This window comes from Helobdella robusta, assembly GCF_000326865.2.
Source record: "Helobdella robusta unplaced genomic scaffold HELROscaffold_18, whole genome shotgun sequence".
NCBI classification, from domain to species: domain Eukaryota; kingdom Metazoa; phylum Annelida; class Clitellata; order Rhynchobdellida; family Glossiphoniidae; genus Helobdella; species Helobdella robusta.
In genome coordinates this window covers 2,541,670-2,567,077 of record NW_008703981.1, presented here as the reverse complement: position 1 = coordinate 2,567,077, position 25,408 = coordinate 2,541,670, and the positions used below count along the sequence as shown (strand labels likewise).

At 32.0% G+C, this 25,408-nt stretch overlaps 6 protein-coding genes across 6 annotated transcripts; 2 read left to right on the top strand and 4 right to left on the bottom strand.

Annotated features, from left to right (window-relative positions):
- Positions 1-468: 468 nt before the first annotated feature.
- Positions 469-4,016, bottom strand: HELRODRAFT_156757 (hypothetical protein; the record flags this gene model as incomplete). Its single annotated transcript, XM_009016461.1, has 3 exons — positions 469-663; positions 903-1,084; positions 3,821-4,016. 3 exons carry the CDS (start codon positions 4,014-4,016, stop codon positions 469-471), a joined length of 573 nt encoding a protein of 190 aa, XP_009014709.1.
- Positions 4,017-7,821: 3,805 nt separating this feature from the next.
- On the top strand, positions 7,822-8,802 carry HELRODRAFT_170661 (hypothetical protein; the record flags this gene model as incomplete). Its single annotated transcript, XM_009016460.1, has 1 exon — positions 7,822-8,802. The coding sequence occupies one exon, from the start codon at positions 7,822-7,824 to the stop codon at positions 8,800-8,802; it is 981 nt and encodes a 326-aa protein (XP_009014708.1).
- A 1,020-nt stretch (positions 8,803-9,822) lies between these two features.
- HELRODRAFT_191140 (hypothetical protein) lies at positions 9,823-11,368 on the bottom strand. Its single transcript, XM_009016459.1, has one exon. It carries the CDS (start codon positions 11,227-11,229, stop codon positions 10,069-10,071), a length of 1,161 nt encoding a protein of 386 aa, XP_009014707.1. The 5' UTR covers positions 11,230-11,368; the 3' UTR covers positions 9,823-10,068.
- A 545-nt stretch (positions 11,369-11,913) lies between these two features.
- Positions 11,914-12,961, bottom strand: HELRODRAFT_185464 (hypothetical protein). Its single transcript, XM_009016458.1, has 5 exons — positions 12,875-12,961; positions 12,729-12,812; positions 12,554-12,614; positions 12,189-12,389; positions 11,914-12,009 (listed from the first exon to the last, which is right to left on the bottom strand). Exons 2-5 carry the CDS (start codon positions 12,801-12,803, stop codon positions 11,996-11,998), a joined length of 351 nt encoding a protein of 116 aa, XP_009014706.1. The 5' UTR covers positions 12,804-12,812; positions 12,875-12,961; the 3' UTR covers positions 11,914-11,995.
- A 195-nt stretch (positions 12,962-13,156) lies between these two features.
- Positions 13,157-13,480, top strand: HELRODRAFT_170658 (hypothetical protein; the record flags this gene model as incomplete). Its single annotated transcript, XM_009016457.1, has 1 exon — positions 13,157-13,480. The coding sequence occupies one exon, from the start codon at positions 13,157-13,159 to the stop codon at positions 13,478-13,480; it is 324 nt and encodes a 107-aa protein (XP_009014705.1).
- Positions 13,481-20,648: 7,168 nt separating this feature from the next.
- HELRODRAFT_76443 (hypothetical protein) lies at positions 20,649-23,701 on the bottom strand (the record flags this gene model as incomplete). Its single annotated transcript, XM_009016456.1, has 8 exons — positions 20,649-20,774; positions 20,971-21,061; positions 21,186-21,265; positions 21,400-21,482; positions 21,892-22,036; positions 22,189-22,271; positions 23,058-23,133; positions 23,615-23,701. Coding segments are annotated over 8 exons (771 nt in total), but the record flags the coding sequence as incomplete, so codon positions are not given.
- Positions 23,702-25,408: the final 1,707 nt, after the last annotated feature.

The window sequence follows — 25,408 nt, the reverse complement described above, 5'->3', positions numbered from 1 at the left end:
GTATGTATGTATGTATGTATGTATGTATGTATGTATGTATGTATGTATGTATGTATGTATGTATGTATGTATGTATGTATGTATGTATGTATGTATGTATGTATGTATGTATGTATGTATGTATGTATGTATGTATGTATGTATGTATGTATGTATGTATGTATGTATGTATGTATGTATGTATGTATGTACTTACGTACGAGTTTTTGTAATGTAATATGTAATATGACCGATGCAAAAAATGTTTCTGTGAGCTTTGTTATTCGTATATGTTGTAGAGCAAATTAGCCAGACCTAAACCACACAATTTTACATTGAAAATCAATTGACAAGCCAACCAACTAGTTTACTAAACCAAATCAATCCATCAACCGAACAACACATCAACCAACCAACCAAACAACCAACCAGCCAACCAACTAACCAGCCAACCAACCAATCAACCAGCCAACCAATCAACCCAATCAATCAAGCCTGCCCAGGATCGCACTGAAGCAGCTGAACAATGGTAGAATCATTCATGGCGCCGTCTATGAACTCCTTCAATGAAAGTTTGTCATCCAGGTTCTTGTCCATCTGTCGAAATATTTTGTCTGTCCTTTTTTCCGGAGTAGACTCATCTTCCGGCATCTTCATTGTACTGCCTACCATCTTGTAGATAGCCTGATGATGATGACGATGACGACGATGTTGATGGTATAATGATGATGATGATGTTGATGTTGTTGAAGATAATAGCAATGTTGTTGTTGTTGATGATGATGATGGCGATGAAGATGATGAAAGCGATTCTGACAATGAAGTTATAATAAGAATCTTCGGAATTATATTATAATACAATCATCAAACCAAACACCCCCACCCCTCCCCTCTCCGTCGTCAACATCTCCATCGAAACTTACGCTCACAATCTCCAGCATCTCTCTCTTCGAGATGAAACCGTTTCCATCAAGATCATACATGTTGAAGGCCCACTTCAACTTCTGTTCCAGGTTGCCTCGGGAGGTTATACTGAGGGCGCAGAGGAATTCCCGGAAGTCTATCGTCCCGTCGTTGTTTGTGTCGAACGTCCGGAACACGTGACCTGTCATGGCGGTGGGGGTTGGGATGATGAAGAGAATGGAGATGAGGATGAAGAGGGTGAAGATGATGGCAGCGATGATGACGGCGATGGTAATTATGTTAATGTTGGTGATGGCAATGACATGAACAAAATAAAACATCGGCAATTACATCAGTAATACGGAACCAACAACGACATCAACAGCATCAACAACAACAACAACAACAACAACAACATCAACAACAACAACAACGACAAAACAGAAAATAAAAAGGACCATTAAGAGACAGCAAGTCACATTCATCCAATTACAAAATGGTTTATATTTTTATCGAGAGGCTTTGTTGTTGTTGATGTTGTTGTTGAGGAGGTTGTTGTTGTTGTGATGTTATTGTTGTTGTTACTGTGACGTCATTGCATTGTTTTTGTTGTTACTGTGACGTTTTTTCAACATTACATCAACATTACATCAAAAAAAGACCTAACCATCAAAAACCAACTGATAACAATCAGTAATTGTAGCCATTCAGTATTTAACATCCATCAACAACTGCCTTAATTATAACAAGAATGAAACATAATATAATTATCGTCGTCTCAATTATGGTTATAATAATTATTGAAAACACAAAAAACACACGTACACACACAAACAAACATACACAAACATGCATACATACATACATACACATATATACATACACACATACATACATACACGGATATACATCGCATTTATATGCATACACACATATACAAATACAAACAGAGATACACACACACACCCACACACACGTACATACGAACAAACAAACGCCCACGTGTTGGGGTGATTTAATCTGCATTTTAAATGTGTGACTATAAAAATGAGCTGTGAATAAAAATGAAAGAATATTGAGTGACAGAAGAAAGAGAGAGTGAGAGAGAGAAGAAGAGAGAGAGAGAGAAACAGAGAGCAGTGAGAGATAGTCTGACAGACAGAGAAAGAAAGACAGAAGGAGACAGATAGATAGACAGGCAGATATACAAAGAGTAAAATGCGTAAATATTTGATGAACAGATCCACAAATTATCAAAACAGGATCTTGGGGAAATTAAAATGAGGGTAATAAAATGAACAGAAAGAACCAAATGAACGAACAAACAAACGAACGAACGAACGAACGAACGAACGATCAAACGAACGAACGAACGAATGAAAAATAAATGAGAAAAAAAATTGATGAATGAAATTACGTGGTATGGCCGATTCAACAGTATTATAAGCTAGACTAGGCATAGTTTACTGGTGTACTAGGACTACTACATATATTGTAATACATTTAGAACATCATATACACACACATACACACACACATATACACAAATATAAACACACACACACACACACACACACATATATATATATATATATATATATATATATATAGATGAGAAGAGGAATTAAATTATCTAGCACTTAATAAATTGGTGGCTAGTCTTTTTTTAACTTGCACATTTATATCAAACGAGTATTTTAGTTTGATAAATAAAATTTTCATCATCGTCGTCGTCATACTCGTCACAGTCATCATCGTTATCATGATTTACATTATCATCAAACTCTCTCATCATCATCACCAACATCATCATCGTCGTCGTCGTCATTTTAATTTGACAAATGATCAATTAATATAAAGACATGTATCGATTGACTTTAAACGTCTTTAAAATGTGCCCCACACCGTGTATTGCTATACACACACACACACACACACACACACACACATACTTACATAAAATCTATCAATAACATTCTATTTACATTACAAATGAATGAACGAATGAGTGAATGAATGAGTTTATTAGTCATAGTTGGATGAATGAATGAATGAATAAATGGACGAACCGACAAATGAATAAACGAATGATGAACAAAAGAATAAACCAAATGAACAAAAAAAAACAAACAAAACAAATGAATAAATACAATAGAACACGAAATAATTAAGTACAGACAGTATATACAAAAACGTATGCACAGAAATTACCCATGGGATTAACAGCGACAATCTACGTTTATGTAGCAGAAGTAGTAGCGTTACTGTCGTCAGCAGTAGTAAAAGAAGTAGCAGTAACAGTACCAGCAATGGTAGCAGCAGCAGTAGTAGTATTAGCAGTTGTGGTAGTATTAGTAGCAGTAGCGGTAAAGTTTGTGGTTGAGGATGAATGTGCGTGTTCTGCATTAATATGAATGTATGGATGGATGTTTTTATTTTGCCTCTATATTGTTTACATTAGTTTACATACGTATGTGACTGTATGGATAAGTTATTGAGTGATGGAACTTAGATAAGTGGATGAATGAATGGATAAAAGAAAGAAATATGAAAAAATGAAGGAATGAATGTGTGAGTGAGTGAATGGATGAATGAACAAACAAACGAATGCCCGAACAAACAAATAAACAAACGTATGAACAAACGAACGAACGAATGAACAAACGAACAAACAAATGTATGAAGGAGAATAAATGAATGAATGAAAGAACAACAAAATAAATGAACAAACTAATAAACTAAAGCAGCCATTAAATGATTAGCTCCGACCATTAAATGGATGAGTTTATTTTTCATGCTAGCGTGTTACCTCATGTGCTTAACAAACATAATCATAAATAATAATAACAATAACAATAATAATGATATAAAAAATACTAATTATAATATTAAACAAATGAACAAATAAACGAACGAACAAACGAACGAACGAACGAACCGGAAAACATAGACGCATCGCCACTTGGAAAAAAGTTGGCATAAATCTTTTTGAATTCCTCTTTCGAGAGCTTTCCGGACGGGCAATCCTTCATAAAGCCACGATACCATTCCTGAATTTCGTCATCCGTGAATGCAGTGTTCTTCCTTAAGTCTTCCAAAGCTTCTGGCTTCAGTTTGCTCTGCTCCTTGCCCATCTTTAAGGATGTTTCCGAGTTGTGGCTAAGATGTTGTTGGTATTGTAGTAGTATTAGTAGTTGCTGTAGTTGTTGTAGTAACGGTAGTAGATGTAGTGGCAGTAGGTGGCGATTGATTGTTGATGATGATGCTGTTGTTGTTTGTTGACACGAAATGTTGTTTGATGTTTGTTAAAAAAAACTAAAAAAACTTTGTTAGCTGTTGATGATGCTAAAACTTAATGATGTCTTTGTTAATGTTGATGTTGTTGTTATTGTTGTTGTTGTTGCTATTGATGTTGTTGTTGTTGTTGATGTCTTTGTAATTCTAAACCAGAATGAACTAAACGTCAGATTTTTTTATCAAAAATATTAATGAAATTTGTTTATACAAATCAGATAATTATTTCGATGTTGTGGTATTTATTGATATTGGATTTCAGTGAAAGACTGAATGGATCTTCTTATTAATGTAGTTGTTGTTGGTATTGTTGATGTCTTTATGTTGTTTATAATGTGATGTCGTTGCTTCAACTCGTTTTTTTTGATAGTATAGCAATGATATTGGCTCTATTTGTAATGATTTTTTGATGGTAATGATGCTGTTGTTGTGATTGTAACTGCTGTTGTTGTTGATGTTATTGTTGTTGTTGTAACTGCTGTTGTTGTTGTTGTTTTTAAGACGGCTGATGATGATAATGTTGTTGTTGTTGTTGTTGTCGTCGTCGTGCCTCTCCCTTGTTCAAAGTTAATAGCAAAGCTTCAGAACAGCTATTGAATTCTGTAGTGGAAAATTAATTGTATTCTTAATAAATACACAGCACCCACACGCACACGCACACATACAAACAAACACACACACATATAAATACAAACACATACACACACATACAAACAAACACACACACACACACATATAAATACAAACACACATATACAATACAACGATCCGAAACGATATTTATGCAAATGAATATATACGCAAATATATATAAAAGAGGATGTTTTTCGTTATATCTCGTTATTTCTCGTTATCTTTTGATATTTTTTGGCATTTTTTCAAATTGTTCCCTCTTAACTAACAGCATAGAGATAGATGTGGCCATCTTTATTCCATTTTCTAAGTACATTGAATTATTCAATACATTCATATTTTATGTTTGTATGTTTTTATGTATGTATGTATGAATGTATGTTTGAATGTGTATGTGTGTATGTATGAATGTGTGTGTGTATGTTGTGTGTATGTAGGTATGTATGAATGTACGTGTTTATTTATGTGTGTGTTTGTTTTTTCGAGTGTATGTGTGTATTTACATACGTATAAATGTGAGCTGGTATGCTTAATCATTTAGTTTTGTACATACAAACACACATACGAATGTTTGCACAGAGTTATTCAAAGAAATCATCCCAATATAACAGCATCATTGTGAACATATGAAACAACATATTTCATTTAGGTTCGAAATTATTAAATATCCTTATTGCTATTTAGCTTAATATTGTTATTATTATTTTCGTTAATGTTGTTATTATTGCCGTTCTTATTATTATTATTATTATTATTTTACAAGACCAGAGCAATCTTCATTTTTCTATAGAGGCGCTTATCTGTCTGCTTTTCAGCCAAACAAACACAAACATTATCCTCATCCTATTATCTTCATCTCTCACTCTCTCTCTCTCTCTCTCTCTTTCTCTCTCTCTCTTTCTCTCTCTCTCTCTTTTTCTCTTTCTTTCTTTCTCTTTTTCTCTCTCTTCCTTTCTTTCTTTCACACACACACAAGCACGCACACACGCACACACGAATATAAATACATATAACATACAAAACAACAGTCCAAAGCAACAAATAAACTTGAAACATATGCAAACATTTTTATTTGTATTTATTTGCCAATGCTTAAACTGAAGCATCATTTGGTTTTAACATACATAAATATACACATACGCACATACGCACTTAGAAACAAACATACATACATATATTCATGGACATATGTTTAATACATTTATATAAAGCTGTTATATAGATATGCGTATATATATGTTAGTGTGTATGAATGTATGTATGCATTTATGTTGGTTTCTGACATATGCTTGTATGTTTTTTATGTTTGTATATATGTGAGTACGTTTGTTTGTTTGTATATTTGTTTGTTTGTTTTTATGGATGTGTGTATGTGGGCAAAAGCATATTGCATCCAATGTTAACATTGTTTCTACATCCAACATGAATAGCCCAGTTATAAACTATTGACATTAACACTATTTACTAATGCTATTATAAATGTATATACACATACGTCTATATAAGTACACATCCATACATATATATGTATATATGTTTACTGATATTACTAATATGGCAATCTGCCTAACTGTTCTACAACATATTTTGTCTAATTGATAAAGATCACTTGTGAAAATATCAAAAAACAGTCTTGTGTGTGTGTGTGTGTGTGTGTGTGTGTGTGTGTGTGTGTGTGTGTGTGTTAGATTGTGATTGTATGATAATTTAACTAACAAATTAAAGTATTTAAATTGAATTAAAGAAGTAAAACAGATATCTTTTATAAACAAATTAATTATATGTGGGGTATTAATTAACATTTTATCAAATAATATAACTTTAATTGTTAATAATTATAGATCTGCGCGATGACGTCATTTTTAGTGTCCAGTCATAACCAGTTTAAATGCAAATAGAGATATCTGCCTATCTGTTGAGATATCATATGCAATATCTATAGAAGAGATATCATAAAATATCATATGCAATATAATATGTCATCCATGTGTGAAATGTGGCTTTGTTAGTCTGTTGTTGAGATAAATGCCTCTACTAAATTGATTCTTTTTAAAATTATTTTATTTTAAAATAATTTACAAAAAACATTGGATTATTTTGGAGAATAATGAAAAAATAATCTTTCAATAATATACCAATTATCAAGTATGGACAAATATGTCAATAGAAGCGAAAATTAAGACACAAATGCCAAAATAATATTAAAAATTAATTAGGAATTTCTCAAATAAAATTTAATTTAATAATTAAATTGGAAAAATAAAATCCTCAAAAAAAGTTTTTAAAAACAAGCAAATTACAAATGAAAAAAATGTTTCACGAAAAATTGACTATAAACTCGATTAAACTAACTTTTTAATAGTGTCTAACAATTATTTGTTTATTCATTAAATAAAAACTTTAGAAATGTCAGAAATGATAACTTTGATGAAATTTTCGATGAAATAATTACAAATTTTAGACATTCAAATTGTCCCTTTAAATGTGCAAAAGGTAAACCTAGAGCATAAAAATTCATTCATTAAATATCCAGAGTAAAGCCCTGGCCGTAGAAATTTATTTTTTAGTAATTTAGATTTTTTTTTTAAAAATAATACACATTTATAAAAAATTTATAATTTGTACATTTTCAATATTAAATTAAAAATATTTTAAAACTGTGTAAAAAATGTAACTAAATTTATGTGTTCATACTTTGGTTTTTTTACCTGGATTCACTCTTTTAATATTATATCATCGCTCACTTATAAAGTAAACAATAACAAACAATAAAAATTGAAGTCGTCATTTTTTCGTCCTAATTTTCCGAATTTTATATAAAATTTTTAAATTTATTACATATTCTAACGATTTATAAATGTAGACGGTTAAGTTGATAGAGTTTGTTCATTAGATCGCCAGTCAAAACAACGAAAATAAAGAGAAAGACCAACTCAACTCAAACTTTTACTTAACTAGCTGAACTAAACTGAACTTGGTTTTGTTTTGGCAGCTAACGGTTTTACCCGGAAAATGAATGAAGAACAGAAATCTCGTATCAAAGCCACATACAAATTGATCGTAGATTCCGTAATTTTTGATGACATCCAGGACTATCTGTACTCTAATCTGACGGATTTCAGTTCGGAAATGATAGAGGAAATCAAAGCAGAAGGAATTAACCGGAACCAGATGAGAAAGTTTTTGTCGATGTTAGAGAAGTTAAAAGATGAAAGAACGTACGACATGTTCCGCAAGTCTTTGAAGGAAAGTGTCGATTTCAGTTATGTTGTTGCAGAGTTAGACAGAGCTGACTTGAAAAACATTCCAGTTATTGAGAATTATCAATCAAAATTTGAAGTTCTCCGTCAAAATGTTGAGATACAAACAAAGATTATGAATCAAGTTTTAGAATCAAACCAGCTGCTGCAAGAGAAGATTGAAAAATTACAAAGTGTTCCAGGATTCACACAGATGACACCATCTGGAGAAGTTATCATCAAAGATATCCAAAACTTCTCAACTTACTTATTAGATGAAACAGATTCCAGCGTTGATTCATCAAAGAACTTGAATCTTAATGTAAAGTTAAAAGTTCAGAACAAAAAAAAAGAAATTGCATGTGCACTGGGGGTAGACAGCATATATGACTTAGAATCTCCAATCCCTGATAACTTGCAAACATATAAAAATCACATACAGACAGTCAGAAATGCAATAAAGAAACTTAGAGACGATGAAGTCAAGGAAATTGACAGAACTGTCTCCTCGAATGTTTCAATTCACGAGATGGTAGGCCTCCCTACAGTTCAAACGCTGGCCGAGGAAGTTTTTGACAAGTGCAATATTGGAAGAATTGTTGTCTGGTTTGCGTACTGGAGGAAATTTATACAGGATTTGGACGGGACTGACAGTGAAAAAAGGATTTTTGGAGAATATATCGGCTTCTCTCTGTGTTTAAACCCGGTTGTCATGAAATGGTTGGATGAAGAAGATGGCTGGGTTAGTCAGTGAACAGGCTTTAAAAAATTAAATAAATTGAATACACATGCTTATATGCATCGTCATTAATAATTATTTTTAATAAATATTATTTATTTATTTTACTTTTAATTCTTTTTTTTCTCCCCAATACCAGGGGCAAGTATTGAATCTATCCAAAATGTCCACACCGTCTTGGTCAAGTTGGCTAAAGTGCCTCATAAATTGACTTTTGGTAAAAGTAACCATACTTCTACTGTTACTGCTACCATTAGTAGTATTTTAACTTCCACTACCGCTACTACTGCTACTACTACTACTATACTACTACTACCACTTCTACTATTACTATTATTATTACTACTACTACTACTACTACTACTACTGCTGCTTCCTTTAGTATTTTCATTATTACTATACTTACACTATTACTAGTATTACCAATACGGCAATTTAACTTACGAACATCATGTTATTTGTTCATTTATGTTTAGTGTGTTTGTGTATGTGTGTGTATGTGTGTGTGTGTGTGTGTGTGCGTGTACTGTTGTAATTATAGTTATTTGCTGTCTATAACTTTAAAGCAATTTAATTATAATTATCGTTATTGACTGGTATGCCGTGTTTCTGTATTATCTAATCAATGAATACCATCTTTTGTTGAGTAAATTTTGTTAAGGATTGGCTTTAATCCGCTTCTATGTTTCTGCCTTATAAATATTATCATGATTACCTATTGTTAATAATAATATTCTTACTGTGTATCTTTTATTACTATCGTTAATAGCATTATTTTTCAGATGTGAGTATAATATTTATGATCGTAGACTCACAAAGAACAATATTTATAAAGTTATATGTGCGTGTGTGTGTGTGTAATGTTGTGTGTGTGAGTGCGTATAGGTGGGTGTGTGTAATAAGAATGAACAATTTGTCTTTTTATTGTAACAAAAAAAGTTTAACGCTTTCAAAAAACTTCAATTAATATCTACTTGATTTGCGTTGTCATTATATTAAAAGTTTAACAAAAAAAGTTCAACGCTTTCAAAAAACTTCAATTAATATCTACTTGATTTGCGTTGTCATTATATTACTTACTACAATCATTTTTAAAATTTGATGCATAATATGTGTTCCATTCCTAAATCTATGGTTTTCTACAATCAATAATTCGTCTGTTCATTTGAAATTGGATAAGAATAATGTTTTAGAATAGTTATGAATGTAATATTTTTGCAATTTGCAGGAACGCAACTCAATAGTCATTTCAAAATTTTACTTTTTATTCAAGTTTTATTTCTAGCACGTATATTTCTTATCTCTAAACTCTTGCCAAACATCAAAATTAATGACTTCATCGTATGAGGGCACGTCTTCAACGAATTCAAAAAACTCTTGCCAGAGCTCTTCAGGACTGACTTCGAAGAATTTAGAGTGAGAAGCGATGATTTTTATGATCTCCAGATTGTCTATGAGGCATTCGTATTCGTTCAATTCGACTACGAGCCACTCCTCGTTGGCGTCCAGTATGTTGTGGTGTTTGTGGTAGTCCAGAAGCATTTCCGGAGTCGTCGGAAATTCTAATTTCTGTTCCGGATCTCCTGACGATTCTATGGATCGGTGTTTCGCTAATTTATGTTTTATGTTCAGGTTGTTGTTTGATTTCTTTCTAGTGAGTTTCTCGTTTTCAGTTGTGTGGAGATGGTGTTTTGCTCTAGATGTTTCCGCTTGAATGCTGAGAGTTTTTTTATTTTTTCGATCGTCGTCAGTGTGCTTTGGAGCATGTTCATTCTTGTTAATCTGCTTCCGCGAACTGCTGGATATTTTGATGCTAGAGAACTGAACGGCTGGATCATCGTTTGAAGGTTGGCTACTTTCATGTTGTTGATTTGTAGATGTGAGGTCAAATGGTTGGCTGTCCTTGATGTCCATTTTTAATTTTTCTTTCATACTTTCTTGTTCTATGCAGATCTTGGATGGATTGACTGATTTACTTCTTTTATATTTTTCTCGACGAGTAGCGTTGTCGATGAGCTCTCTATCGGCAGAAGAAACAGCACAATCAACGAAATGTTCATAGCTGAATGACGGATTACGAGCTAGAGCTCTAGCAACCAAAGTTTCATCTGAATTGTCGCAATCAATTTGTGAACTATCGAGCTTAGAAATTTCATCCTCACCACGATTGGAGATCAGACTTGTTCGTTTAGCGACCTCTTCGTCAGAAACTTCCAAACTATCCATTGGTCTGATTCTAAATTTTAAATCTCCTGTTACACTGCGTTCAAGTTGAACGGTGTGTCGACGACGATGTGAAGCCTTGGTCGCTCGTTTGTTACGTTCATCTGTTGAATTGGAGAGTTGGGCGTTCATATCGCTGTCGCAACTCGATGCCTTCGGCGGTGTCTGGCTGCCGAACAGTTTCTGTATGAATAATCCGGCCTTCTTTATGTTATCCATTATTCAGTTATGCACAATACAAAATACAACATCAACGCTAATTCAAGTTACTGCAGTTCACGCTAAAACTCATCTGTGCCAAGATTAGTTACAAAAATACGCGCGTATCACTAAATTTCCTTAAGTTTGTGAAAAATTCCCGAAGCAATGATGATTCGAATGCGTTAAAATATTCTTATATACCACTAAAACATCTAGAGAACAGAGAGCACATACAATAAACAATGTTTTTTGAGCATTATCTCAAACCATGTCGATAAGTAAAGAGCAACTTGAAGCAGCACACTTCATTGCGCAATAAATAATGAGTAATACCGGCAAGGAACATGCTTTAAATGCGCAAGCAGTAACAACACACGCACGTATCCAACACACTGCACTAGTACAAACGCAGGCATGCTAAGGTTTCAAAATCATTAATAACGCCGTTTCATTCAATTTACTTTCTAATCAGAAAATACATTAACATGAACAGCGGGCTATCTCTAACATTGTTCACTTATATGTAATATTCATTTCTGACGCTACACAGACTCGCGACTCATTTATTAACATCCCAGCCTATGGAAATCTCATGAACTCATTTTAGCCCATTATGTTTCCAATAAAATAACTAGAGAACTGAATATTCAACATCTATGATTTGATATGCCATTTATTAGTAATTAGTTAAACAGAAACAAGTGTGGAGAAAATTTTTTATTCATTGAAATAAATAAAAAATTTAATGATAAAAATTAGAACAGTCTCGGTTTTGCTTCAAAGTTTAGTCAAACAGACCTGTGAATGGGAAAAAATTACAGAACAGTTAATGAAAAATGTAAACATTCTACAAAAATACTGAAGTATAACATTTATTTTGTCTGTTATAACACGAGAAATTTTTTTTAAAGATTTCTGAGCAATGCTTTTAAAAAACACTCTTGTTAAATTTCAAGTGGGAGAACTTAAAAACTAACCAAAGCCCATATCCTCATCTTCCTCTTCTTCTTTCTCCTCCTCTTTCTTTTCTTCCTTCTCTTCTTTTTTAGCTTCAGCAGCAGGAGCAGCTCCAGTGGCAGGGGCACCTCCGGCAGGTGCACCTGATGGAGCACCCACACTTCCTACTTTTGACACTAACTCTCGGATGTTCATCCCAGTGAGAGCTCTGGCAAACAAGGCTGAAAGAGTAAAAATAGACATGTAATTTTAATAGGAAATTCAACAGGACACATAAAAACTGGCTCTAGTTTTAATTTTAAAATCAAATGAAAAAGATTTTGTACTTTTGTCAACTAATAAAGAGAATTAGTTATTAAAGAAAATGAATGAACAGTTAACTAACAAGGCCAAATTGGTTCAACATCGACATCTGCAGCCTTCAACAATGTACTGATCTTTTCTGCCTGAAAAAATTAAACAATCAAATTAGTTTTATAATAAAATAATTCTTAAAATGAGATGCTTGAATGGCTAAACGTAAAAAATCTGATAAAATAAAGCTCGAAGTAGTAAGTTACCGTGATGGTGATATCATCGTCGGCCAGGATCAATGCGCCGTACGTACATGCAAGTTGTTCAACTGTTGAAGCCATTATTTCAATCTGAAACACAAAAATTTTAACAAAAAATAAATGGGAAATATTTTAAAAATAAAAATACAAAATTGTTTTTAATGGATTACTTCTAAATAAATACACGCCGCCGGACTGGCCTAAGCTTGTTAAAAGAGCAGTGTACTTTCAGAAAATGCTGGTCGGAAAAGGAAAGGTTGTTTACAAAGAACTACGATAATCAATTTTTCAGTACTTGTTCACTATAATCAAAGTTCTATGTTGCCAATAGCAACATAATAAGCAGTTCAATTTTATTTAAACAAATAAATGACTCGAATGACCCATTATAACTTAAAATTTTTTAAATATATCATTCAAAAAGTCTGCGAAACATGGTCGGGACTGGCGTAATAATCTTAACAGTATTGTGGTTGACAGCCCTAATCATTTGGCTGTTCGCCGTCCGTATCGGAGGGAAAGTTGCATTTGCTGCCGTCGGTACATTTTTCCTGGCCCTGATAGTCACAATAACATTATGGTTGATGCCTAAAGGCCCTCTCCCTGAAGATAATCCGGACATTAGTTACGATACTTCATACGCAGGCCGAGTTGTACTGTTGTTCTTCTGTTGGCTGATGGCCGTCTTAGGACTTGTTACAGTAGCGCTGATTCAATTGTTTCAACAGCATCAAGCTGTGTCAATAAAAACGTTTTAGCTAACATATCTGTTATTCTTTCCTTTTCTTTCCTATTGAATATGAATTTCTATGTTCAAAGTCGAATCTGTAGTTTTTAATGAATGAAAATTGAAAAAATTAGAATAGTTTTCAATTCAACTAAGCCAAAAACAAAAAACACCTTTTTTGAAATTATTTTCAAGTGCAAAGCTACAGAATGAAAAATAAAGTTAACGTTAAATGAAATGAAAAAAAACTAAATTAGGGCAAAAATATTCAACCCCACACAGTTAGTAAAAAAATTATTCAAATATTTGGAAAATGATAAAATTTATTCTGTAAGAGAAAAATGGAAACGATTATTAAGTTAATTTAATCAAATATTTTCAATAGAAAAGAATTTTTAATTTAAGAATAGAGGCAAAAAACAATTATGGCCTAAGAAAATCATATGAATCAAAATGATTAAATATACACACGCGTATATGATATTACGTTTCGAGTAAAACGTGCAAATAATATCAGTTAACAATTGTAGGAAGGTTATCATATGATCACGAGCTCTCATTAACACTAAAATTATTATCATCCTTAACATTGCTATTAAAATATAACGTCTAAATCACACAGCAAATATAATATATTGAACTTTTGTAAAACTCAACTCTAAAATTCAACTCTAATATCATCAGGTGCAAAAAAGTAAATCGAATAACAGTAACAACCAAACGGTAGTAATATTTGAAACAACAAAAATTTTAATTCAAGGATAGATACTAAAAGGAATCTACAAACATGAATATGGAAGACCTCAGCCAAAAAGACAGACACGTACATGCATGCATACAACGTCATCACGCTAAAATTACCTACAAATCTACAAAGCATACCACTCATTGAATAAATATACAATCACAAACATAGGTAATGTATGTAAATACAAACAAACAAATAAATGAACGAACGAACAAACAAACAAATACAAACACAAACATAGAATTATAAAATTTTTACATACGACTCAATACTAATAATAAATGTATATCAGTGCTAGTTAATGATATTAAAACTAAAAAAAAACTAGACAGCTAGTAGAAAAAAACGATTATAAATCTAAACAAGAGCTTAATAAAACTCAAATTCCCTTCAAAAAATGGGAAATCTAAAGCGCTAACAAAATCACACAATACAATATTTGTAAAATAATAATAATCATTTTACCATCGTGAGCGTCGTCATTACTTGATTTTATAACATATTTTAAGTCGATGTATACGTAAGATAGATGATAATATAATTAACAGTAACACAATTTAAATTTGGCACTGAATAGCGATGGAAAAAGTGCTTAATAGAAAATTAATTACTGCTGTAATGAACAACAACAAAATTTGGCCCTAACATAGAGAGAGAGAGAGAAAAAAAAAGTGAGAGAGAGAGAAATAAAAGTGAGAGAGAGAGAGAGAGAGAGAGAGAGAGAGAGAGAGTGAAAATTACTAACAGCAACCAACAACCTTAGCTGTTGAATTCAGATTGGAAAACTTTCTCAACAACCTGATTATTAACCCTCTCCATTTCATCACAAACATCCCTCAGACATACATTCACTAATTTATCCGTGAGATACTCAGATAGTGTGTCAAAATCGACATCTTCCTCCGCCATCTTGTCCCCAGGATCATTATCATCGCCATCAGTGTCTCTGGTCGCCATTTTGAGTTTTATTTTTTTATTCTTTGCTCGTCTGTCTGATAGTTTTTTGCTTTTCATGATATTCCGATAGGAAGCTTCATCTAGGCTCAAAAAAACTGGTTTTCTATAAATTATTTGATATTTTTTGTTATCTACTTGTGTTTTGGTGTCTGTCTTACTAGCTGCTTGAAGCGTATTATGCGGTAATTTAACCGTACTATCATCAGCTATATCTAGTTTACTTAATTTAAAGCTTAAAACATTGTCATTCTCTGTTGCATGATAATTAGCACTGGCAATTTTTGAAAAATTCTTATTACTGCTGGCTGTTAAATTTGTGAGGTCATTCATTTTCAACTTGTCGTCGGCATTAACGCCAGTGAAATCGACATATTTGAAAAAATCCCCGTCAACTTCGTCCCAATAATTTAAAATTTCGTTCATCCGTTCTATATCATTGGTGCTTTTGCTATTTTTAATTGATGGGATTTCCAGGTTTTGGTTAATTGGATTTTCCTGCTGTTTCTTTTCGGTTTCTGTTTTTGATTTTTTATAAGTAGTTGCAGTTGTAGTAGTTAAAGTAGTAGTAGTAGTAGAAGTAGTAGCTGCAAAAGTATTTGTAGGAGCTGCAGCAGCAGTAGAAGTGGTACTTATAGTAGAATGTCGTTCGTTAGTAGTTACTGTTGCAGAGGTAGTATTAACAGACCATTTGTCTTTTATTGCTTGTCTTTCAATCTGAGAAAAAAAAATATAATTATATAGCAAATAATAATTATAGTAATTATGTTAATAATTATGTTAATAATGAAAATAAATTTACCTCAATCTGATTCAATTTTTCTTTCAACTTCCTGAAATCAGCACCATTACCTTGATCATCGTTCTTTTGATCAGCGTCATCATTAATTAGCACTATATCTTCAGCATCAAACCATTTCTTCGTTGCAGTTGCTGTTTTAGCCGGTTTGAGGAACGATTGGTGAAGTTGTTGATGACGTTTTTGTTGTTGTTGCTGTTGTTTTTGTTGATAATTGAGCCGACATGAGTAGCAACGAAGATTATGACAATGAAGTTTGCAATTGTCAACATTGTTGTTATAGTTTTTGAAAGTTTTAGAACTAAGATGATGTTTGTTGATGGGGTTTGTTTGTCTTGAATCACCAACATCATCACCAGCAACATCATCATCACCAACGTCACCATCATCATCACAAACGCTGAAAATAATTTTTGGCTTCTTATGTTGAAACTCATTACCGCAGTAAGGACATTTAACAACGCTATCATCAGCATCGCTATTACTGCTTCTACCAACTCCAACATTCCTCTGATTCGAAATTCTTGTCATCAACTTAGACGGACTACTTTTAGATCTAACACTGTTGAAACGTGGATATCTTTTTACCATTTTTGCAGCTGCTGTTGATGCTTCTGGGAGAATTGAAGCTGGCTTTGTGCTACTACCGCTGCTCCGACTTCTTTTCAATTCTTGTAATCTTTTCAACCTTGACAGTTCACGATCTTTAACAAATCTTTGTAGCATTGAAAGTTGTGACGGTTTTCTGGTAGATGGTAGTGCTTTAGGCTGCTGGTGTGAATTGGTTTCTAAATTTTCTTTGCCAATACTTGGTGGTGTTGGTGTTTCTTTGGACATGAAGAGTCTTAACCATTGAGAAAGGGCTGAAGTTTTTGAGTGTTTTGAGTTATCTGTCTGATTTTTTAATATAGATTTTTGCTGCAAGTGACGTGGTTGTGGCTCATTTTCTTTTTGTTGCAAGATCAACTGTTGCAGCTGCTGTTGATGTGTTTCCAATGTTCTCTGCCTCTCTTGTATTATTTGTTTCACTTTTTCTGTGTTTACATCTGCTGCTGTTGTGGTTGGTTCTTCTTTACTTTCAACGATGTTGTTGTTGTTCAAATCGATGTTTGCATTCAAGGAAGGATCAGTTGGATGCTATAATTAATTAATTGGTTGGGTGATAGAGCAAACCAAACTAATTAATTAATTAATTAATTAATTAATTAGCCAAATAGTCATTCAAATAAACAATCTATTCAATCACAAATCAATCAATTAGACAATCAACCTGCCAATGAATTAAATCAATAATTCAATCACAAATCAATGAAACAATAATCCAATCAATCAGCCAACCAACCAACCAGAATATTTTTCAGATCAGAAGACCACATAACCGTTTGAATGAATTCCTCCCTCCCAGCCAACTTATTCAACATCAACGCCACTCTCCTAATTCGCGAAAATATCAAAAATTTTCAAATTCAAAAACTCTAAAATTTCAATCCACCCTTCCAAAACAAACACTAGATAAAATAATAAACAGAAATAGAAAAAAAAACAACCAAAGAATCAAACATCCAATCATACTAACTCGATGACAGCAAGCACATCCCTATATATCTTTGACCTAACGAATGCTGACGGGTCCAGCATGTCACTCATCTGTTGTACTACCATCACAAGAATTTTATGTGAGCCTCTCAGGCATGGCAGCAACTGGTTAAGACTGGTCTTTGTGGTGAGAGAAAGAGAGATGGTGAGAGAGAAGGTGAGAGAAAGATAGAGTGAGAAAAAAAGAGTGGAATAAATGAGTGAGAAAAAAAGAGTGATTGAGCAAAAAGTGAGTGCAACAGGAAAATAGTGAAAGAGAAAGTTAAAAAAAGAAATATAAAGAAGAAACAGAATCATTATTATTTAAATACCAACACTATATTTGACTAAATTATTTTCATTAATTATAACAATATATTTATAATTATAAAAATTATATAAATATAATTGAACAGGTTAAACTAACCAAATTACTCTCACCATCACCGTCATTACTGCTTGCCGTCGTCATCATCACTTTCCTACTTAATCTATCAACTTCATACAATGACCTTGAGATTCGAGTTGACCTTTCCATGACCCTGACCTTTCGTTTCATGACCTCTAGAGAATCATCTGACAATTTGGGTTATGTATATAGGAGGGTTATTACTGATTTTTCTTAAACTCAAAAATTTATTTTCGTTTTCTTATGAATTCAGTGGTATGTTAAAAAATATCTATTTATTAATAAATTAATTAAATAGTCAATCAATTAACCAATCAATCAATAAAACAACCAATCAACCAATCAACCAATCAACCAATCAACCAATCAATCAATCAATCAATCAATCAATCAATCAATCAATCAATCAATCAATCAATCAATCAATCAATCAATCAATCAATCAATCAATCAATCAATCAACCAATCAACCAATCAATCAATCAATCAATCAATCAATCAATCAATCAATCAATCAATCAATCAATCAATCAATCAATCAATCAATCAAACAACAATAAATAAGCCCTCAGCCAACCAACCATAATTATTTCCATCTAACACTTTCACAGCAGCTAAAACAACAACTCTCTGTACAGATCTATTAATATCACCAGTAAGTCTCTCAATTTCTGTCCTTAATTTCACTCGACTGATCACTTTAATCGGTTTTTTTGGCATCATAGAATTAAGATTAAAATCTCGAGTTGGCGGAGACAAACTTCTTGCTGGAAATAAAATCATAATAAAGTTATTGAATAATTACAAAAATCATAATTGGTTATAAAAAGTTTGTTTTATAAATTAAATAATTTTATATTAACCTGGAAGCTTTTTGATGCTTTTTTTCCTAATTTCAAATGTAGCACCTTTATTAGCGTCATCATCTTCCTCATCATCACTATTTCTTTCAACACCATCCCCACCGTCATCCTCATCATCATCAACATTGTTATTAATATGCAGGTTTTGTTGTTCAAATAAATTTTTCAAGTTTTCATCTTGGTGGATCATGTTATAAAAATGAAAATTCTTCTCCTTCACATCTCTTTTTGCCAGCTCTATGGCTACATCAAGGTAACTTTTTGGCCCTCTTGGCTTTTGGGGTAAATGAGGTATACAATTTTAAAAAAAGATAATAAATAAACTTTTAGTGAAGTTCTAAAATTAAAACTGTAATAATTGGATATAAAAAAAATAAATTTTATAATAAATACCTGATCTGGATCAATTCCATTTTCTTGTTTTCCATCACCAACATGCGCTTTTTCATCCTGCCTCTGACTTGATAACCTTTTCCTCAGCTGCTCTTTTAAATAAGGTGGCACCTTGTAAATAGCCATTTTGGAAGCATCATACACGCACACAGGTGATGAACACTATGGGGAAAGTTAGATATATCTACTTCTACCTACAAGTAGCTGATCTCATATAAAAAGCAGAAGCAATTGATATCAACATGCCATCTTTTGGCTTTTGTTGGTCATTTTTTTACACCATCTCTTAATGCAAAATGAGAATGAAAGACGAAGGAAATATAAGTCATCAGTTGCCATGCAGTTGAAGAATGAATTATGAATAAAATGTCTGATTTAAAAATTCTTTCCTAATCAACACCAGTCAACATCTCAGGGAAATTCAAATCTTGAATAATACTAAAAAACAATATTACAGATATAACTTGCCTTCTTGTATATACATAACTATAAGCTTATAGATTAACCTAATTTTATTACTTGATTAATTATAATTTAGCACAGAGTCACAAACGAAACAAAAGTTGAAAACTCCAAATAAGTTGGCGGCATTTCAAATTTTAAATTTAAATGAAATCCAATTAAAAAACCTTTCAACATTAAAATAAATAAGAAGATAAACAAAAACACCAAAAAAACGTTAATTTATTTATTTTATTTAACGTCGCATTTTGAAATTTTAGTTACTAATTTTCAACTCTTGGTGAAAATCTTACAAGATTAATCATGTTTGAACAAGAAACTTGCCGAGCGATAACTAAAACAAACACAGAATTTTATTTTTGGCAATCAATGTTTTTAGAATCTATGTATAAGCTGCTATAGATGTTCTTTTTTCATTTCATTTTTTTAAACTTCCGATAAAAAGCATTACAAAACAACGCACATGTATTCTATTTAACTGCATATTTAAGAATTTTGCATCGAAAACTTTTTTTTTGTATTTTCATAAGTTTTATCCAAATAATTTTAAAATAAATTAATCAAAAGCATGTTTTAAATAAACATATCAACTAAAAATTAATGTCATATAATCAACTTAGTTGAAACAATTAAAAAATTATCAAAAAAAAACAAAACTAAATGAAAATTTTGAGAAAGTTAAATCAGTCCAAAACGTCAGTTAAACAAAAAACATCTTTAAACAAAAATTCCTAACCCCAATAAAACAAATCATGAATAAATTATGTTAATCATAAATGAATGAATAAATAAATGAACAAGTGAATAAATAAAGGAATGAATGAATAAATAAATAGACAAACAAACAAAATAATGATTATAGCAATAAATTTACAATTTGATAAATAAATTCGATAAATATATAAACAGACATTTAAAAAAAATGTATAACACGTTCATGAACCAACAAAAAATAAACCCAAAAATCAAATAAGGATAACATACATATCAAACTAATTACAAAAACAGATGGTGTCTCAGGGCTTCAGAGGCTGTGTATCTATTACAGGCATCGTAATTCAGCATGCATCTCAAAAGGTCCATGAAGTTAACATCATCTTCGCTATTCGCTTTTGCGTATGTCTGAAAATATATATAGAAAATTGTTAGAAAATAAAATTTAAAAAAAAAATTCAACTGAACATTTAGTCAGTCAGTTAGACATTCATTCAATCAACCTCTCATTCAATCAACCACCAACCATTCATTCATCCATTAATTAATTAATTAATTAATTAATTAATTCATTAATTAATTCATTCATTCATCTCCAAACGACCTTCAGCGGTTTCGAGTTCTTCAGGACGTACCTACCCTCCTTCGAGTTATGGTCCCACCTCAGTCGACCATTCAGGAATAATTTAGGCTTCCTGTAATCATGTTCGTATGAATGAATAAAGGAATGAATGAATAAATCAATCAATTAATCCAATGAATGAATCAGTCAATCAATTAATCCAATAAATGAATCAATCAATCAATCAGTGAACTGACTTGGAGTTTAGGCAGATGTGACTTGGAATGGTTCCTAACGTCGCCTCCATCATGGCCAAATGTTCTAAGTTCGAGTGCGACTGTAATTAAAACAAAATACAATAACAATAATAACAACAACAACATAATATACTTAATTAATTAAGTATATTAAGTATATTATGTTATATAATTAATTAATTAATAATAATAATAAAAGGATCAATTTTCGAACTTGAAATAACGTGTCAGCCGTGTAGAACTCGAAGAGAACGCAGGCCAGACTCCAGATGTCGCATTTGTTTCCCCAGCCTAATTCTGTTAGATAAGTTAGTTGCAAGGTAGTATTTATTGATTAGTGGATAGATTGATAGTAAAATTAGGCTACTGGACAGATGGATGAATGACAAAATAATGAATGGATGGATGACTGACTGAATGGTTAGTGGTTACTCAAGTTAGATAGTTTTTTAATTAATTTTTAATTTAATAGATTGAAGGTAAAATTAGTCAGCTGATTGCACAAATGAAAAAAATAAAGAAAAGATGAATGACTTACTTACTAACTGAATGAATGAAATAATGGATGAATGACTAAACTGAATGAATAAAACTGAACGAACGAACGAGATATTTTAATAGAAGTATTTATCAGAATATGGCTTTTTTCATAAAATTATTTAAAAATAATAATTATTATGAAATTATGAATAAATTATGAGCTAACCCAGTAAAACTTCAATAGCTTTGTACTGCCTGGCTGATATGACTGACATATTGTTAGAGGAGTCTGACCTGACGGCTGATTCGAAATGAGCCAATCGGATTGAAGTATTTTTAATGTTGTTATACGATTGGTTGGTACTCGGGTCCTGGATGGACGTGATGGATGATTAAAATGCACTTTGAACATAACTGGTTGAGAGAAATAGATTGTTGAATATGAATGTTCAAAAAAAAACAAACATCAACAACATCAACAACAAAAACAACAACAATAATAATAAAATGATAAAAAACTTACGACGATTACGTCATAAGATGAATCAACAAACATTACACTCTCGGGTCTGACGTTCGTATGTATGATGTTCCTATCGTGGAGAACTGTCAAGAAGATAAATTTGCATAAACAAACATTGATTTACATTAATTTAACCGGTTAGCCTAGGCTAATTAAAATAAATTAATATTAATTAGAACATTTGCCAGTTAGAACACAGAAAAAGCATATTTAAATTGATTAATGCCAATAATTCGGTAAAACTTATACAGTATTTATAAACCTTTCCAACACTCTTTCCAACACTCACACACCAAACACACACACACATATATATAAACATACGTACAAATATAAATATATAAGCGTAAAAGTAATCTAAAACACATGTAAATGTATATGTACGTTTGTGTACATGTAAATGTATGTTTGTTTTGTGTTTATGTATGTACGAATGTACGTATGTATGTATATGTCTGTATGCATGCTTGTATGTTTGGATGTATGTTCGTTTGTTTGTATGTACGTACGTATGTATGTATACTAAAACCAACTAACCTTTAATATAAGTGAAAACCCTAGTATTAGTAATAGAAAACTTAACAATGGTATAACATAGTTAATGTGAACAATACTCATAAGCACACCACATACAGTATAGCACAGTACAGGCAAACATCAGCCAACCCATCCCCCAATAAAAAACACTAAATAGATATAAGAATAAACAAAGATAACATAGAAACGAAAACCAACCCGATAAATACGAACATTGATTTATTATAATTAATGCTAATTTATTCATATAATTACACACACACACACACACACACACATATATATATATGTATATACAAAGAGAATAAATTATGTTAATGAGGATGGCTTACATTGTAGGGCGGTTAATAGTTGCTGGCCCATGTGCTTAACTTGAGAAAGGGAGTAAGCTTGGAAGCTGTTATTTTTCTGTTCCAAAAAATGAACGAATGATGGAATGAATGAGTGTATGAATGATGGAATGAATGAGTGAATGAATGAATGAGGGGATAAATGTATGAACAAATGAATGAAGAAATGAGTGAGTGAGTGAAAGAATGAATGAATAGCATAAATGAACGAGTGATTAAGTTGATGAATAATGAAATCAATGCAATGTATACGCCCTGTTAAACTTATAAGCCTACTATAAAACTGCACAATAAATTCTTACCACCATCATCATCATCATATTATTATTTTTTTTTTATTATTATCAATATTATAAGCTATATTGGAAAAATTAATGTAAAATCCATACGATTACAATTGAAAAACAGTTTGAAGGAATGAAAACGAACGAACGAAAAAAAATAAAACGAACAAACGAAAGAACGAACGAACGTACAAACGAACGAACAAACGAAAGAATGAAGGAACGAACGAATGAATGAAGAAAAGCCACACCTACCATAAACTCAAAGACACTGACGTCAAGCAGTTCAAACTCCAGACAGCAGCAACCAAAATAATCAAAAGACGACCACAGCTTCACGCAATAACTTTATTATCATCATTATTATTATATTATTATTATTATTACTATAATTATAATTATTATTAATAGAATAACTATTATTACTAATTAAAATGAATTACACAGATATAAGAATTAAAAAATGAATAAATAAACAAAAATACTATACTAACTTTTCGTCTTTATCATCACTATTACTACTACCGCGGCTACCACAGCCGCTACCACCACTACCAATACTACTACTACTACAAGTAGCACTACTGCTACTACAGCTACTATGAATGTACTCTAGTATTTTTACTTCTTTCTCGCCGGCGTTACGGTAATGCAGTGTATTACGCATTACTTTTAGAGCGACATAAGCAGGTCTGAACGACTCTCTGTAGTAGAGGAGAAGAAACGTATTCGTCGTAATGTTGTAATTTTACAGATATTACCATACACTAGCAACGAGATGGTGTAATGGCTAGAGGCGCCTGATCTGATTCTGCCTAGTAGCTTCGCAGAGACCGGGTTCTAGTGCGAAGAGATTCTTTGATTCATGCCCGTCAAACTCATATAATGAAAAAACGCGTATTCAAAGGTAAATGCAAAGAGAGAGAGAGAGAGAGAGAGAGAGAGAGAGAGAGAGAGAGAGAGAGAGAGAGAGAGAGAGAGAGAGTCCGAGAAAGAAAGAGAAAAGAGAGAAGAGAGAAAAAGAAAGAGGGAGAGAGAAAAAGGGAGAGAGAGAGAGAGAGAGTGAGAGAGAGAGAGAGGAAAATAAAGAAGAAGGGTGTGTTTGACAGTTTTTCAGATATTAATGATTAAATATTATCGGCAGTTCTTCTGATTTATACACGTTAATTAATTTGAAAATTTTATAAAGAATTACTTTTATTTATATCTTACTCTACTATTGATAAATAATTAAATTGATTTAATATAAATAATAATAATAATGATGATGATGGCAAAAATACTTTTTTAGAGTTCTTGATTTGTATATTCGTGACGACGAGCCCTTCTTCAGCAGTGACAATATCTCATCTGCATCATTCATAATGATAATATAGTAAAATAAAAATAGTAATTCTAATAACAATAATAATAATAATATAAATAACAATAATAATAAATAAAATTAATAAACGTAAACAAAATTACGACAGATGGCACAAGCGTACATTTATTGCAGATGACGTCACCGACGTTGCAGAGCAGATGTCCACCCATGTCGAATTGGGCGCAGATCTATTGAATTAATTTATGCTAAATTACTCAAACGCGTCTTACTAATTATAATAATTCATTCATTTATGCATGCATTATTAGTACTACCTATGGTAGCGTATGTTACATTGACACTCACACACACATACGCACGCACACATACATATACACACTCACAAACTCTTTCTCTTACACACACACACATACACACACAAACGAAAACAAACACACACACATACAAAAACAAACACACACACACCTTAGAAGTTGAGCGTTTAGATTTCTGAGCTCTCCCAACATCATTTTTAGGCCGATTAACAACATCATCGTCGTTGTCATCATCGTCATCATCATGATCACTATCGTTTCTATCTTCATCATCATCATCGTCGTCGTTTTTATCATCATCATCATGATCATCTTGGTCATCATCGCCATCATTATCAATGGCGAAATTAATTATATCCCTTTTCGAGGTCTTGCTAATGATTCTATTACTATTATTATTATTATTAT

Coding starts and splice junctions, on each gene's coding strand:
- HELRODRAFT_191140 (XM_009016459.1), bottom strand. CDS start 11,229: ATGGATAACATAAAGAAGGCCGGATTATTCATACAGAAACTGTTCGGC.
- HELRODRAFT_185464 (XM_009016458.1), bottom strand. CDS start 12,803: ATGGCTTCAACAGTTGAACAACTTGCATGTACGTACGGCGCATTGATC. Junction 12,615..12,728: donor ACGATGATATCACCATCACG/GTAACTTACTAC, acceptor TAATTTTTTCAG/GCAGAAAAGATCAGTACATT. Junction 12,390..12,553: donor TGTTGAACCAATTTGGCCTT/GTTAGTTAACTG, acceptor TTACTCTTTCAG/CCTTGTTTGCCAGAGCTCTC.